Raw genomic sequence first — 14,444 nt, 5'->3', positions numbered from 1 at the left:
GTGCTGTGTATACAGTGTAGTTGTGAATCTTAGAAAATATAATTTCTTCTTTTTATTCCGTTTGGTTTCTTTGAGATCGTTTCTTTTCAGTTTTTTTGCTGGGAAGTTCTGGGAGGTGGAAGGGGGGCCAGTCCAGGGTTGGTAACAGCTAAGCCAAACCTACAACACTTGGCTGGGAGGGTGTTTTTTGGGGGTCTCTGAAGGCATCCCCCGTGCCTGTTGTGTCTCCCTGGCGCAGTTCGAGCGGCACGAGCCGGTGCAGGGGCGGATCACGGAGCGGCAGTTCGGCAGCATGTTGCTGGCCTACAGCGGGGTGCAGTCCAAGAAGCTCACTGTCATGCTCAAGCAGCTCAAGAAGCACTTCCAGGATGGAGAGGTGAGTGGTATTCCTGGGAAAAGCTGGGAGGTTGAAGGGGGAGCAGCTGTGCTGTGGTGGGAAACCAGGAGGGTTGTCTCAGTGTTGTTAGAGAGACACCCTGGCAGGGAGTTGGGGTGGGAGGGCAGTGGGCAGTGCAGGCTCATTCCTGCTTAGAATCATAGAATGGATTGGGTTGGAAAAGACCTCCGAGATCACCAAGTCCAACCCTTGATCCAACCCCACTGTGATCACCAGCACATGGCACAGAGTGCCATGTGCTGGTGGTCACAGTGGGGTTGCATCAAGACATGGTGGATTCTCACTCAGTGCCACATCCATAGAATCACAGAACGGATTGGGTTGGAAAAGACCTCCGAGATCATCAAGTCCAACCCTTGGGCCAACTCCAGTCCCTTTACCAGATCATGGCACTCAGTGCCACGGCCAAGCTCAGTTGAAAAACCTCCAGGGATGGGGAATCCACCCCCTCTCTGGGCAGCCCATTCCAATGCCTGAGCACTCTCTATGGAAAGAATTTTTTCTGCTCTCCAACTTCAATTTCCCCTGGCAGAGCTTGAGCCCATCGTGCCCCCTTGTCCTATTGCTGAGTGCCTGGGAGAAGAGACCAACCCCCACCTGGCCAGAACTTCCCTTCAGGCAGTTCCAGACAGTGCTGGGGTCACCTCTGAGCCTTTTCTTCTCCAGGCTTGTGCTGGTTTAAAGGGAAACCAACAGGAGAAAAACCCAACACAAAAGAGATTATAAGTCAGAGTTACAATTTAATAAAAAAGGAATATTACAATAAATGCAGTGGCACAAAGAGAAATTGGGTTTAACCCCCCAACCCCAGCAGTCTAACCCAGCCCCCTGGGGCACAAACACAGTGGGGTTTGGTGGGCCCTGTGCTGAGCCCCACGTGGTTCCCCCAAGTCCAAAGGAAAAGGAAGGGACAAACCTGTTGGTGCAGATGATGGCACAGTCTGGGGGAGAGTGGTGGGATCCTCCTGTCGAGGTTCTGCTCCTTTTCTGGATCCAGTGAGTGGTCCCCAAGTCTCCAGACCTCCAAGGTTCTCTCCCCTCAGGTTTGGGTGGGAGCCCCCAGTGCCTCCCCCAGGGCAGGGAGTTCCACACTGGGGGATCTGACTCTGGCAGTCAGGGGGGATTTTGGAATGGTTGCTGGCCCATGGGCAGAGCTGAGCCCTCAGGTGGGTGTGGAGGTGCCAAGGACTCCCTGCAGGGGGGTTCTCCCAACTCCTCTGCCAGGCTTCTTTCCCAGCCTGAGGGCTCAGCTGTGCCCTGGGCAGCTGCTGCCAATGGGCCATTGGTGGAGGGTGTAGAATCCACAGCTTTGGTCACACCCACACAGGGAGCAACTGGTCCCAGTTTGCTGAACTGGGGCACTGCTGTAACTGTAAAAATTGAATTTGCTGGGCAGCACCCTGGCTCTGGAGCCAGGACAAACATGGCTCAGCCTGGCATTAATTAGCTGCTGCAGCCAGGAGGTTTGTTATTCAGTTATTAACTCCTGTGAAAAATGATGGGAATTACTCACCATTCAGAGAGGGGTAAGTTTGCAGATCCTGCACTCATTAATCCAGAGACCTTGGAATGAGACACCCACAGCACAAGGACGTGCTTTGTCAGGTAAAGCAAGTATGGGCTGAGGAATTACTTGAGCATTAGAATTTTACATCTGCCCCTATAAAGCTGGAATGTTCTTTTATTAACTAGGTTATAAACAAGCAATTCATCAAAGGGAGAATGGATGGAAAGTCTTGGGCTGACTGTTTTAGAGCTGCTTCCTCCTGACATCAGAACTGGAGCTTATTTCTTAACTGATTTAGATGCCAAGTGTGTTATCAAACAGGTCTGCTGCTTTTTTGTCCCTACATTACTCCTAAATTAATAGGAATCATTTGATTTTTACACAAAAAAAAAATTAAATGCAGTGTATGCCTAAACTTTGTTGTTAAACTTTGCAAATAGTCAATCCCTTTGCTGTGATTTTGGGATTTTTTAATTTATGTGTGTGTATATATAGATATTATTGAACAGTAGCTGGATGAATGAGAGAATAGGCAGGGGGATTTATTTTGGAAGGCTTCTTGCAGCAGATGTTTCCTTCCTTTCATGTGTAAGCCAAAGCCCCAACATCTGTGCCAGAAGAAGAACTTTTTGTTTCTACCTTATTCCTCATCCCCAAATCAGCCAGACTGTGTTTCTATTTGCAGGCAACCAGATTCAGAGCGAGCCTTTATCTTCCTTTATCCCAAGGACTTTCAAGGAGAGGAAAATGGGCAGTAGGACAAGAAAAATTACATTTGCAAGGAGCAGAATTGGTGGCAAGTTTATAATTCCTTACACTGGTGGGGGTGAAATTCCCAGTAGCTGTACCAAAGCCACCCAGAGAGCTTTCCCTTGGAAATGCAGCTCCTTTGTGACAGCTTTCCTATGGAATCTGCCAAACATCCTCTCCCTTGTCTGCTGCAATTACCTTTGCTGCACAAGGCAACCCTGGCAGCCTCCAGACTCACAAAGCTCTGGGTTTCCTCTAACCTTCAGCTGTTTTCCAACATTGTTGCTCTACATTCCCACTTTTGGGAGTTTTTTCTTGTATTAACTGATAATCTGCTTTTTTATTTTTATTTTCCTTGAGGAAAAATCCCATCTTGCCTTGGATAAGTGAACTTTGCTTATTCAGCAGAGCTGCCACATTCTGTTTTGTTTAAAATTGCTTATGATTGTCCTCCTCAGGTTATAGTTACACAGCTGCTCTTCTAGTGAAAAGTGCCTGAGTCCAGTAATATTTACAAGCAAAGTGTTTGGTATATTGGTATATTTGATATATTTATGTCTCCCTAACCACTAGAAGACCAAGCTGACTCTTCAGAAACCAGTAATTCATGTCACCTTCCACACGTGCTTTGGGCTGGCTCAGATATTTCTCTGTGGAGCTGGCAGGGGGTGGCAGTGAGATGTGATTCTCCCTGGCTGAACCTGCTGCATTCCAGGGGAAAAGCCCTAATTTTTGGAGGAGGTGCTCAAGCTGTCGTGTCACAAGCAGGTATTTCTGCCTGCTTATGTATTGTGAGTGTTCCTGGAGTGATGGAAGGATTCAGGCTTGTGAATCAACAGCTGGAGCACCTTGAAGGAGGTGGTCACTCCTCTGTTGGCTTGTTGGTGCAACCCTGAGGCCATCCCAGTCTCTGATTTTGTCTGTATTTTGGTAGCTGGGACAGAGTTAATGCTGATTCCAGCCTCAGATACAGGATTCCTCAATGGAATGTTAAATTTCCTAGTACTGATGGCCTTGTTGCTACAGAATTCAGTGTGTCTGGCACACAAAAGCCCAGGTTTGTAGGATACAGGTGGTTGTCACTGGGTTTGCTTTTTCAGATGGTGAAAGGACCACAAAGTTACATCTGCAAATGTGTGAACCTTCCCTGTGATGGGATTGAAGTGTCCGAGGCCAGGCTGAACAGGGCTTGGAGCAACCTGGAATAGTGGGAGGTGTCCCTGCCCATGGCAGGGGGTGGAATGGGATGAGCTTTAAGGTCCCTTCCAACCCCACCCATTCCAGGATCCCATTTTGCTCTGACAGCAGCACTAGTTGGCATGGTGGAGAATTCCAAGGAAATGCAAAGCTGATGGCTCTATGCTTGGAAAGGCTGCTGGGACACTTTGCAGCCCCCCCCTGGAGCCTCAGGTGTCCCAGGCAGGGCAGGCAAAGCACAGCACAGTGTCTTCTGCTGGCCTGGAAGTGCCCACACACCTCTGGTTCCTCCAGGCTTTCCATGTGTGCTATCCCATTTGTCCAGGGTGCCCTGCTCCCAGGCAGGAGTGTGTCACCCAGGAAAAGCACAGCCCAGAGGCATCCTGAGCACTGCAAAGACATTTTCTCTTGTAGAACCTTTGTAGCAAACAGAGGGATCTTTGCAGTGCTTCCTGCAGAAGCTCTTGATTTACTGGCTTATTTTCCTTTGCTAATTTAATCCTTGGGAAGTGGGGCAGGTGCACATCCAAGCAAAGCTCCCTGCACAGCCACCAGGGATTTTTTCAGCTCCCTTGTCCACGTGTGCTATCCCATTTTGCCATCTCATGCTTTTTGGCCTGGCTCCATGAATCCAGGGCTGGCAAACCTGCTGTTGGTATGTCAGGGTGTTGCCACGTGCTCAGTTACAGCAAAGATGGGAACAACCTGCAAATGTCTGTATGAGAAGCCCTTAAAAATGTGCTTTTGCTTTCCAGAGAAGATTGGTGGCTTCCTCCCTGATGAAAGCTGTTTGAGCAGGGCCACAGCAGGTCATGTAGATTTATATTTGCCTGCTGAACACGCTCTCTCAGCCAGAGCACGTTGCTGTGCCGTGTTCTGCACTTGGGGTGTTTAATATCCTGCTCTATCAGCCAGTCAGGATGGGAGGAGCCTGAACCTGAACTCCTCTTGACAAGCTGATTTATCTGTTCCAGACAGGAAGGCTGAGTGGTTATTACTGTGGTGATGATTTACCTCCTCCCTTGGCTCTGGGCTGTGACTTTGCTGGGGCAGGTGGAGGCTCCAGCTCCTGTCCCAGCCCTGCTGTGGTTGTGCTGATGCTGAACAGGTCAATGAAATCAGGTGTTGTGTGACCAGGTGGGGGTTCCAGAGCTGCCCTCAGCAGCAGCCCCTCTCCTGGGGCTCTCAGGATGCCTTTCCATGCCCACTCCCACACTCACCTGTCTCAGGTAAGCAGAGCAGCCAAACATCCAGCCCCAGCAAAGCCAGCAAAGTCCTATGGGGAGAGGCTGAGGGAGCTGGGGGTGTTTAGCCTGGAGAAGAGGAGGCTCAGAGGTGACCTCAGCACTGTCTGGAACTGCCTGAAGGGAAGTTGTGGCCAGGTGGGGGTTGGTCTCTTCTCCCAGGCACTCAGCAATAGGACAAGGGGGCACGATGGGCTCAAGCTCTGCCAGGGGAAATTGAAGTTGGAGAGCAGAAAGAAATTCTTTGCAGAGAGAGTGCTCAGGCATTGGAATGGGCTGCCCAGAGAGGGGGTGGATTCCCCATCCCTGGAGGTTTTTCAACTGAGCTTGGCCGTGGCACTGAGTGCCATGATCTGGTAAAGGGACTGGAGTTGGACCAAGGGTTGGACTTGATGATCTCAGAGGTCTTTTCCAACCCAATCCATTCCATGATTCTGTGATACTTCTGTGCCTGCTGTGCTTTGCAGTGTCACCTTCTGCCATGCTGGGCAAGATGTAGATCCCCCCAGGAATCCCTGAATCTCTTGGGAGACACCTGACAGCACATGGACTGTTTCACAGTTTGGAGGCTTCCAAAAATAAGTGGTTTTGAAGCATGCAGATGAATTCCCCTCTGGCTGCAGCTCTTGGTCATGTCCAGGTAGTGTCCATGATCTCCTTTGCCATCACCATGTGAGTGTTTTCTCTCTGTCCTAGGGGCTGACCTTTGAGGAGGTGGAGAACTTCTTCACTTTCCTGAAGAACATAAATGATGTGGACACAGCTTTGAGCTTCTACCACATGGCTGGAGCTTCTCTTGATAAAGGTAATAAAACCAAAGGTGCTGAAACCTGAGGGAGCACAACTCATGCTGTGCCTTTGGAGTTGGGAAGATGCCAAACAAGCCCAGGCTGGCAGGTTAAAAACGTGCCCAAATTGCACTTCCTCCCTGCAGTGAGATGTTTAGTTTGCTGTATCTGTGGGTAAAGAGGGATTTCAGGTTTTGTGCCTCCCCAGCTTTAGATGTAGAGGAAGAAAGGCTGAAAAATGCAGCCTGAGTGGATGAGGACATGGTGGTGCCTTCAGCAGGACCATTCTGGGGTGAGCAGAGACAGGATGACCTGGTGAGTGTCCCACAGACTCTGGTTCCAGATCCCAGGGACATCAGTGTTTCTTCTTCATCCTGATTTTTAAGTGATCTTTTTTCCTCCTTTTACAGAAGACTTGAAAAATTAAGTGTAAAAAACACTCCTGCCTTCTGGGGAGGTCTCTGCTCCACATGGCAAGGGCAGGAACCAGCAGTGGGGCTGGTGGTGGGACCTGCTCAGCCCTGGGGTTGGTTCAGCTTTGCTCAGAAGGCAGAGGCTTTGCTGTATGGGCAGCTGCTGCATTCCTGGAGGGAAATCCAAGGAGTGTCAAGCACCTTGGGAGCTCCCAGTGTGCTGGAGGGAAGGAGAGGCAGCACTGGAGCCCCACTGAGGTCCCAGACTGAGCATTAAAGTCTGTCCAGAGTCTGTGTGTGGCCAGAGGTGTGAGCTGAATAAACCTCAGGGCTGGTGTTTCCTGGGGAGCTTGATAATAATGTGGTTTATTGATCCTCCCTCTCATGGTGTGTTTCCCTTCCTGAGCTGGTCTGTATGAGGTGTGCTCTCACATCTGACACACCAAAAAAGGCAAAAAAACCCCAAGCCATACATTTAAAACCAAAGTCCAGCCCTCTGCTGCCAGGATTTATCACAAATGTCTGTGTTTCTCTTCTAGGGTTTTTTTAAGAGCTTTTTTTTTCCAAAGCACTCAGACTGGGATTATAAAAAAGAGATGTCAAACTCCCTAGAAGCTTTTTAGGCTAAGTGGAAACTCTTGTCTCCTAGAAAGTTAAAGCTGATGTATTTAGGCAGCTGCAAAATTAAACATTTAAGAAGTAAGTTATTCCAACTGCTGCTGTTGTGGGAATATTAAGGCATTAATAGGTTTTTGGGCAGTGGAATTACAGAGGGAGTCAAACATGTCACACCTCTTCTTGTGTGTGTCAGCAGCCCTTCTCATCCTTAATTTTTCTGGGGGGAAATCATCTGTACTCTTGGGTTTATATCAGTTACCTTAACTCTTGAAGTTAAAAGAAGCTGATAGGCCTTTGTTTCATTTCAAAGTGAAAATGCCAAGTCTGGGTGTGGTGCTGCTGCTCTGAGCCCCTCCTGCAGCATCCCAGCAAATCCAATTTCCTTGGGGTCTGCAGGGAATTAGCAGTTGTCCTGTCATGAAATCTGTATTTGGGGAGAATACAGTGATCAATAATGTGATTGCTGTTTAATTATGTGCCATTAATGAGCTCGTGCTGGAGCTGCAGCCACTGAGGTGGGAGTGTTTGGCTGGGGTAAAGGAACTTTCCTCAGGCAGAAGAGGAGCCAAATTTAAATCCAATAAGCAATAAATGGGGTGTGCTCTCCCAAAAGTCAAGGCTGCTTATTAAAAACTGACAAATGCAAAACTTACTGGTCAGGTGGGGAGGAGGAAGAGGAAAGTTTGTGTCAGGATTTGCTGCTCACAATGCAGCAAACATTATTATCATTGGAGAAGGGTTGTTTAAAATTTAATAGGAAAAAAAACTGGATGGTACCAAACAGCCAGAGCTTGACAGCCTGTTTTCTGTGTTGAATTAAAGTCACTTCTTCTTCTACAAAGGATCATAAACCTTTACTTTAATGACCCATTTAATAACACCCAGATTATGTGTTAGCCCATCTTTCATTTTCCCAGCAACATAATGCCTGTCATTCCCTTAAATCACAGGCATTCCTTAGAAAACTTGCCCAGCCTGGGCTCACAGCTGGCAGCAGGACAGGAGCCCATTCCCTGCTTATTCCCCTTTCCCAGCCGGGGTGGGAATTGCTCTTTTTTTGGCACTGTCTCCAACCAGACTTTCCAGGCAGCCCTTCTGCTGGTGGAGAGCCATGGAATAACTCCTTTGGGAGACAGGGACAGGCATGGATGCACTTTGCCAGGAATGGGCCAAAGCCAGAGGAGCCTCTGGAGCCCCCCAGGCCCCACAGGTCACCCACAGCCCCTCGCCCTGGGCCACCTTCCCTCAGGGCTGGGGTATCTCCAAGGAGCCTCCTTGCTTAACATATTTATGCCTGTGGATATTACACCAACAGTGGGTTGGCTCTGCTTTCTTCCCTCATTGCTGACCCCTGTTGTGCTCCCTTTGATGTGCAAACAGTTTCTCCTCAGCTGCAGCCTCACATTTTGAGAAGAAAAGGGAAAATGTGCTGTGCCACAGGATTGCATAAGGTTTATCCATCTCTCCTCCTGGATGGATAGTCCAGCACCTACATGTGTAAGGGATTTGAAAATACTCCAGTGGATTGTGCTAGTTAATTGTCATCCAACATTTCCATCTGGGATCCCTGAAATGAAGGGTGTGTATCAATGAAGGGTGTGTATCAATGTGAGATTTCTGGGAGATTAAAATACACATCCTGCCTGTGCCCCCTGGGACAGCCCAGGGCAGGGAGCCCTGCTCCTGTCACTCCTGTCACCCCCAGGGCCATTGGAAAGCCAAGGCAGCAGCCCAGCTGTCCATTGTTGTGGCCAAAGGTGGGATTAATCTCAGGATGGAGGGAGGAGTGGAGTTTGCCATCTGGCTCTGGCACTCGGCATCGCTCACGGTGGGTCCTGGGAGCTGGAGTGGGAAAGAAGGATAACTCTGTCAGACACTAAACTTGCACAGAATAACTCAGATGGCTCACTAGAGCAACCAGTGGGAGACACCAGTGCATGAGATTTTGGAAGCCTTTCAAGACAGAAACATGGACCTCATTTCTGGAGGTGTGAAATGCAGGAGACTTTCCATGGAGAGGTGGATGCAGCCATCCCAGAACCCCAGATCTGGACAGGCTTTGTTGTAGGGGGTGTTTCCCCAGACAGCACCTCTCTCATTTTGGTGGGGTTTCCTTCTATATTAATTACCTCTCTGAGGTACCTCATAGTCTGGAGTATGTGTGTAATGGAAAAGCAGAGACACTTTCCCCTTCCTTATGATTCCTTAAAAACCAACACAATCCTTAGGGATTGTCACACAAGCCCTGTGAGGTAATTCTGGCATCAGGCAAGAGCAGTGATGGAGCTGGCACCTGGATTGATGAAAGAGGAAGCAGGAACCCCTAAGCACAAGTTACAGCTGGGAAAACTGCAGTCAGGAAAAAGGAATAGGAGGGGAGGGATCAGCTGCCTCCCTGTGGAAAAGGAAGGAGAGGGGTGAAATCTCAGCAGAAAAACATGCTTATAGTTAAAGAATTAGGATGAGGGGTAATGGTTTAAAACTGATAGGGGAGATTTAGATTAGGTAGTGGGAAGAAATCCTTCCCTGTGAGAGTGGGCAGGCCCTGGCACAGGTTGGGCAGAGAAGCTGTGGCTGCCCCATCCCTGGGGGTGCCCCAGGCCAGGCTGGACAGGGCTTGGAGCACCCTGGGCTGGTGGGAGGTGTCCCTGCCCATGGCAGGGGGTGGCACGAGGTGGTATTTAAGGTCCTTTCCAACCCCAACCATTCTGGGATTCTGTGATCTATGAAATCATACAAAGCCACAGCAAACAGCTCCTTCAGGAGGGTACCTGGGGCACAGGACAGGACAGAACCTGGTTAAACACCTTGAAAGGAGATCAACATTTATAAGGAGTTAAAAGAAATTGAGTGTTGCTGTCTGAGCAAATGCAGGTTTGCTGTCTGGAGGTCTGGGTTTCAGGTAAGGAAACCCAGCACTTAAAACCTCTGCTGCTGCTGCCAAAGCTGAGATGGTTTAAAGCACCTCCCCAGCAGAACAACCATCCAGGGAAGAAATAAGTTCAGATAATCTTCTTTTACTTAAACCTCTTTTTCCTTGAGCTTTATGTGTTGCTGAGGTCCTCCAGCAGCACGTGGGGCAGGTGGGAGCTCCAGTGCTGGCTGGAGCCAGGACTGTGTTTAGGGAATCAGCATCACCTGATTGGGGAGGAGAAAGGTGCCTGTTATGAAGGGAAACAGCAGGGGCCTACTGGAGATTATATATTTTTTAATCCAGCTTCTGTGTAATTTCAATTTTCTCCTGCTTTTTTTAGTATAAGGAAAGGTTTTATAGGGCAAGAGGATACAGTGGTGGCTGTGGATTCCTCCCCAAAATCCCCAAACCTCACTCAGGGGAGCAGAAATGGGTTGCAGATCACCAATAATCTAAACATGAAAGAAAAATCCTGTCAGAAACCCTTCATGCAGTTTCTAATTAATCCAGTTCCAGTATAGTTTGGATGCTTATTTTTTTTATTTCTCCCTTTCCCTCACACAACACATAACTGCAGAATTCCTGAAGGGCCAGTAGCTCTGCAGGGGGACCAGGATGCACAATCCCAGAGGATGCTGTGGAGGAGAGGAGAGAATCCTTGGGGTTTCAGTCTGATTTTGTGATGTGCCACCTCCCTCTCCTCCCTTGCTGAAGGGAGCTCTGCAACTAAACCTTCCTCCCAGTTCCTTCCTTCCCAAGTCTCTCCAGACAGGCTTTCCTCAGGTCAGGCTTTGTAGGGAAGCAATTTAACTTCAAATACACCCACACCAACCCAGTGAGGGCTTTTATTTTTTTTTTTACCATTTATAGAGCAAAATCTACTGCCTAAGATTGATAGCTCCATGGATTGTTCTTTTCCAGAGGTGGGAATAAAAGCACCACTTGCCAGTCTGGGGAGAAAAGGGAAATAATTCCTTACCACTCTTTATTTTATTGCAAGGTTAACCTGGTCTGCCCACTGGGGGAGGGAGGATGAGTTCATTCTGCAGTTATTGGCCTTGGGCTGCAACAGGAGAACCAGTTTGTGTTGGTTATTCCCAGCCTGCTGGAATGGTTGGTTCAGAGCATCCCCTTTGCAAAGCTGTCAGAAGGAGCTGCCTTGTTGATCAAGCCTGTCAGGAGAGGTTCCCCACCTGGAGCTTGCTGTAGTGCTGACACTTCCTTCTGATTTTAAGGGGAAAAAAATCATCTCATTTGGTGTTTGTAACATTCCCCTGGACCCCTCAGCTTGTCAGCAGGTGGGTGCTCCCAGCAGCCTCCCCACAGCCTGCAGCCATGCAGGGGGAAGGGGGAGGCCCTGGGGAGCTGGTGGTGAGGTTGTGCTGTCCCCTGTGTCACAGTGACCATGCAGCAGGTGGCCAGGACGGTGGCCAAGGTGGAGCTCTCGGACCACGTGTGCGACGTGGTGTTCGCGCTCTTCGACTGTGACGGTGAGTGAGCCAATCCCTGAGCCTGGGAGGGGAGGGGAGGGAGTCCCTCCATCCCTCCAGGGGCAGGAATGCAGGGGGGAAATGCTCTCCTTGCCCTGCTGCCACCTGCCCTTTGGCAAGGGATTGCCCTGATGCTCCTGCCCTTTCAGGAAGGGCACCCACTGGTACCCGCCCACTGAGACGTGGATCTCGGAGTGCTGGATGGGAGGGTTTGGTGGGCACAGCTGATTCTTCCCCCTACAGAACTCTGTTCAACAAAACTGTTGTGCTCCAGTGTTGGAAACAAGCCAATATGGGACTTGTGTTTCCAAAATCCTGGATGAGTATCAGCCTAATTAATTAGTGGCAGCTCTGTGCCCCGCTGGGAGCTCATTGCTTTGCTGGCCCCAGCACTCTTAGGTGGGTTGTTGCCACACTGAAGCACTCTTGGGTTGATTTAATGAGACTTCTTGCAGTGTTTGCCACCACGAGATGATGGCAGCAATTCCAGCTTGGAAAGCAGGAAATTCTGCATTTGCCCAAAACTGCCCAGCCAGAACCAGAGTCCGTGCTGGCTCTCTGCTTCTCCAGCACAGTCACTGGGATCTGGCAGCTCTGAGTGGCACGTGGTGGTGCATAAATATGAACATTAAAAAATACATTTAATTCTTTTACTCCTTCTTGTCCCTCGTGGTTTCAGCCCCACCTGCTTCTTTGCACCTTTCTAAAGTCACATCTCTTGTTTTATTTTCCTCTGTTGCTCCAGGGCCACTTGCTGATATGATTTTCAAGTGATATGATTTTCTGGAGTGAGCCAGAACATATCCCTGTTTGCATCCTCTCAGAGGAGAATCTGCTAAATATTTTGATAGCAAACCTCTGAGGGGAAAGACTTTGGTTGCCAGAGGAGTCCCTGTAGGAAGGGATCAAGTGGAAAAGCAGGCACAGACCTCTTTTGTTTATTACTTTGGTGCTTTCCCTCCATCAGTGTTTACAGACTTTACTGTGTGCACATGGAACACCTGCAGCACCAGAGGGAGTTGTGCTCACCCCTTGGGAGTTTGCTGGAACTTTGCTGCCCAGGGCAATATTCTCAGTATCCTCACTAAATTAATGAGTCTTTCCTTCTACTCCATTAGGAAAAATCTGTGTTGTTACCCTGCACTCCTGTAATTTCCTAAATCACTTAAAGCAGAGAGTTTCCTGTGGGGCATTTGTTTTGAATTTGCTTTCCTGCTTTCCAAACCAGCTCTGCAAGAGGTGGCAGTGCCAGGCTGAGCAGGGCAGCACCAGTGCCATTCCCTGCAGACTGAAATCACACTCGGCTTCCACCTCCCCAAACATCCTGCTGAGCAAGAGTTCCTGACCCCAGTGTTCCAATCCCAGCCCTGTGGGTGCTGCCCTGCTCAGCCTGTAACATTGTCATTTTCAGGAGGTTGGTGGTGGGTTCCTAATTCCTTCTCCTCCTGCTCCCCACAGGGAACGGGGAGCTGAGCAACAAGGAGTTCGTTGCCATCATGAAGCAGCGGCTGATGAGAGGCCTGGAGAAGCCCAAGGACATGGGCTTCACTCGGCTCATGAGGGCCATGTGGAAGTGTGCCCAGGAGACAGCCTGGGATTTCACAGCACCCAAGCAGCAGTAGCAGGGTCAGGAAGCAACTCCCACATTCCCTGGATCAGCCCTGACCCCATTGCAGGGTGGCCCCAGGCTCTGGCTGTCCCTAACAGGAGGTGTTTGCAAATCCAAGTTAGAAATTCCAAGCCTGTTGTATTTGCAGCTTCTGCTTGCTGCTGGCTCCTTAATATTCCTCAGGAATAAGGACTTGCAGTGCCACCACCCCGTGGTGTGCTCTGCTGGACAGCTGGGCACCCAAATCACCTGTATGTAAAGTGGCACCGGGGTTGTCTTCATTATTAGATCGTTCCCAAGGAAAGATTCTGGGATTTCCTGGACCCTCCCCCAGGAATTCAGCCCTGACCTGTCGGGTGCACCCCTTGGGCAGAGGTGCTGCCTGTGGGTCAGAGCAGTGGCTCTGCTGCCCTTCCTGCCTGTAGGAGGTCCCTGCTGAGTTTCCTCAAGGGAGAGCCCTCTCCATGGGAATTGTCCCGGGAACAGCTGGCAGGTGTGGTGTGGTGGGTGCTGTGCCCTCTGTACAGTGTCATGTAAAGATGTTGCTCACAACCCTGTGGCTCGTGGCTCGTCTGTCTCTGTCCCCTCAGCTCCTCACCCGGGGGGGGGGTGGAAGGAGGGGGAGGGAAAAACCCTCCCGTGATTTCCCAGAGTTGAAAAGACAAAGGGGATAAATCACTCCTGGAGTGCTTTCCTTCCCCAGCACAGCAGGGAGAGCCCAGAGGAGGCCCCAGGATGGGCAGAGGCTGGAGCAGCTCTGCTGGGAGGGAAGGCTGGGAGAGCTGGGATTGTTCAGCCTGGAGAGGAGAAGCTTTGGGGGGACCCAACTGTGGCCTTGCAGGGCCTGGAGTGGCCAACAGGAAAGATGCTGAGAGACAATTTCCAAGGGCCTGGAGGGACAGGACAAGGGGAATGGCTTCCCACTGTCAGAGAGCAGGGTTAGATGGGATATTGGGAAGGAATCCTTCCCTGGGAGGGTGGGCAGGCCCTGGCACAGGTTGGGCAGAGAAGCTGTGGCTGCTCCATCCCTGGGAGTGTCCAAGGCCAGGTTGGATGGGGCTTGGAGCACCCTGGGCTGATGGGAGGTGTCCCTGCCATGGCAGGGGGTGGGATGGGATGGCCTTTGAGGTCCCTTCCAACCCAAGCCAGTCTGTGATTCCATGATTCATGGAAATATTCATGAAATTCATGGGATATTGATCCTGCTACTGGAGATCATTCCCTTTCCAGTCCTCTTCCCTCCTCCCCTCATTTCCCTGCTCCCTTTGGGTGGCGGTCCCTGTGCTGTCACATGTCACACATGTCACACCCCACAGGGACAGCGTGGGGGGCAGTTTGGCCCCTCCTGCCTGTGGGAAGGGCTGTTCTCCCTCGGCCCTGCCTGCTCCCCATGGACACCCCCATGGAAATACCACCCTGTCCCAAATCCCCTGGTCTGGAACTGAGCTGAGGCTGCTCCACCCCTGGTGGCACCGGATCTCTGGAACAGCCCCGAGCAGCCCCGTCCCTCTTTAGGC

General features: G+C 50.3%; 1 protein-coding gene across 6 annotated transcripts in view; it reads left to right on the top strand.

Moving 5' to 3' along the window:
• The window catches only part of MICU1 (mitochondrial calcium uptake 1), a 104,580-nt gene extending 91,109 nt beyond the window's left edge, over nucleotides 1-13,471 (top strand). For all 6 annotated transcript variants that reach the window (XM_071564369.1, XM_071564363.1, XM_071564368.1 and 3 more), the window contains 4 exons: nucleotides 239-376; nucleotides 5,792-5,900; nucleotides 11,229-11,318; nucleotides 12,777-13,471. In XM_071564369.1, coding sequence (XP_071420470.1) covers nucleotides 239-376; nucleotides 5,792-5,900; nucleotides 11,229-11,318; nucleotides 12,777-12,940 — 501 coding nt within the window. In that variant the 3' untranslated portion in view covers nucleotides 12,941-13,471. The remainder of the gene's footprint in view (nucleotides 1-238; nucleotides 377-5,791; nucleotides 5,901-11,228; nucleotides 11,319-12,776) is intronic.
• Nucleotides 13,472-14,444: the final 973 nt, after the last annotated feature.

This window comes from Pithys albifrons, chromosome 9, assembly GCF_047495875.1.
Source record: "Pithys albifrons albifrons isolate INPA30051 chromosome 9, PitAlb_v1, whole genome shotgun sequence".
NCBI classification, from domain to species: Eukaryota; Metazoa; Chordata; class Aves; order Passeriformes; family Thamnophilidae; genus Pithys; species Pithys albifrons.
Note: the sequence above shows the minus strand (reverse complement) of the source record. Positions and strands in the feature narration are given on the sequence as shown.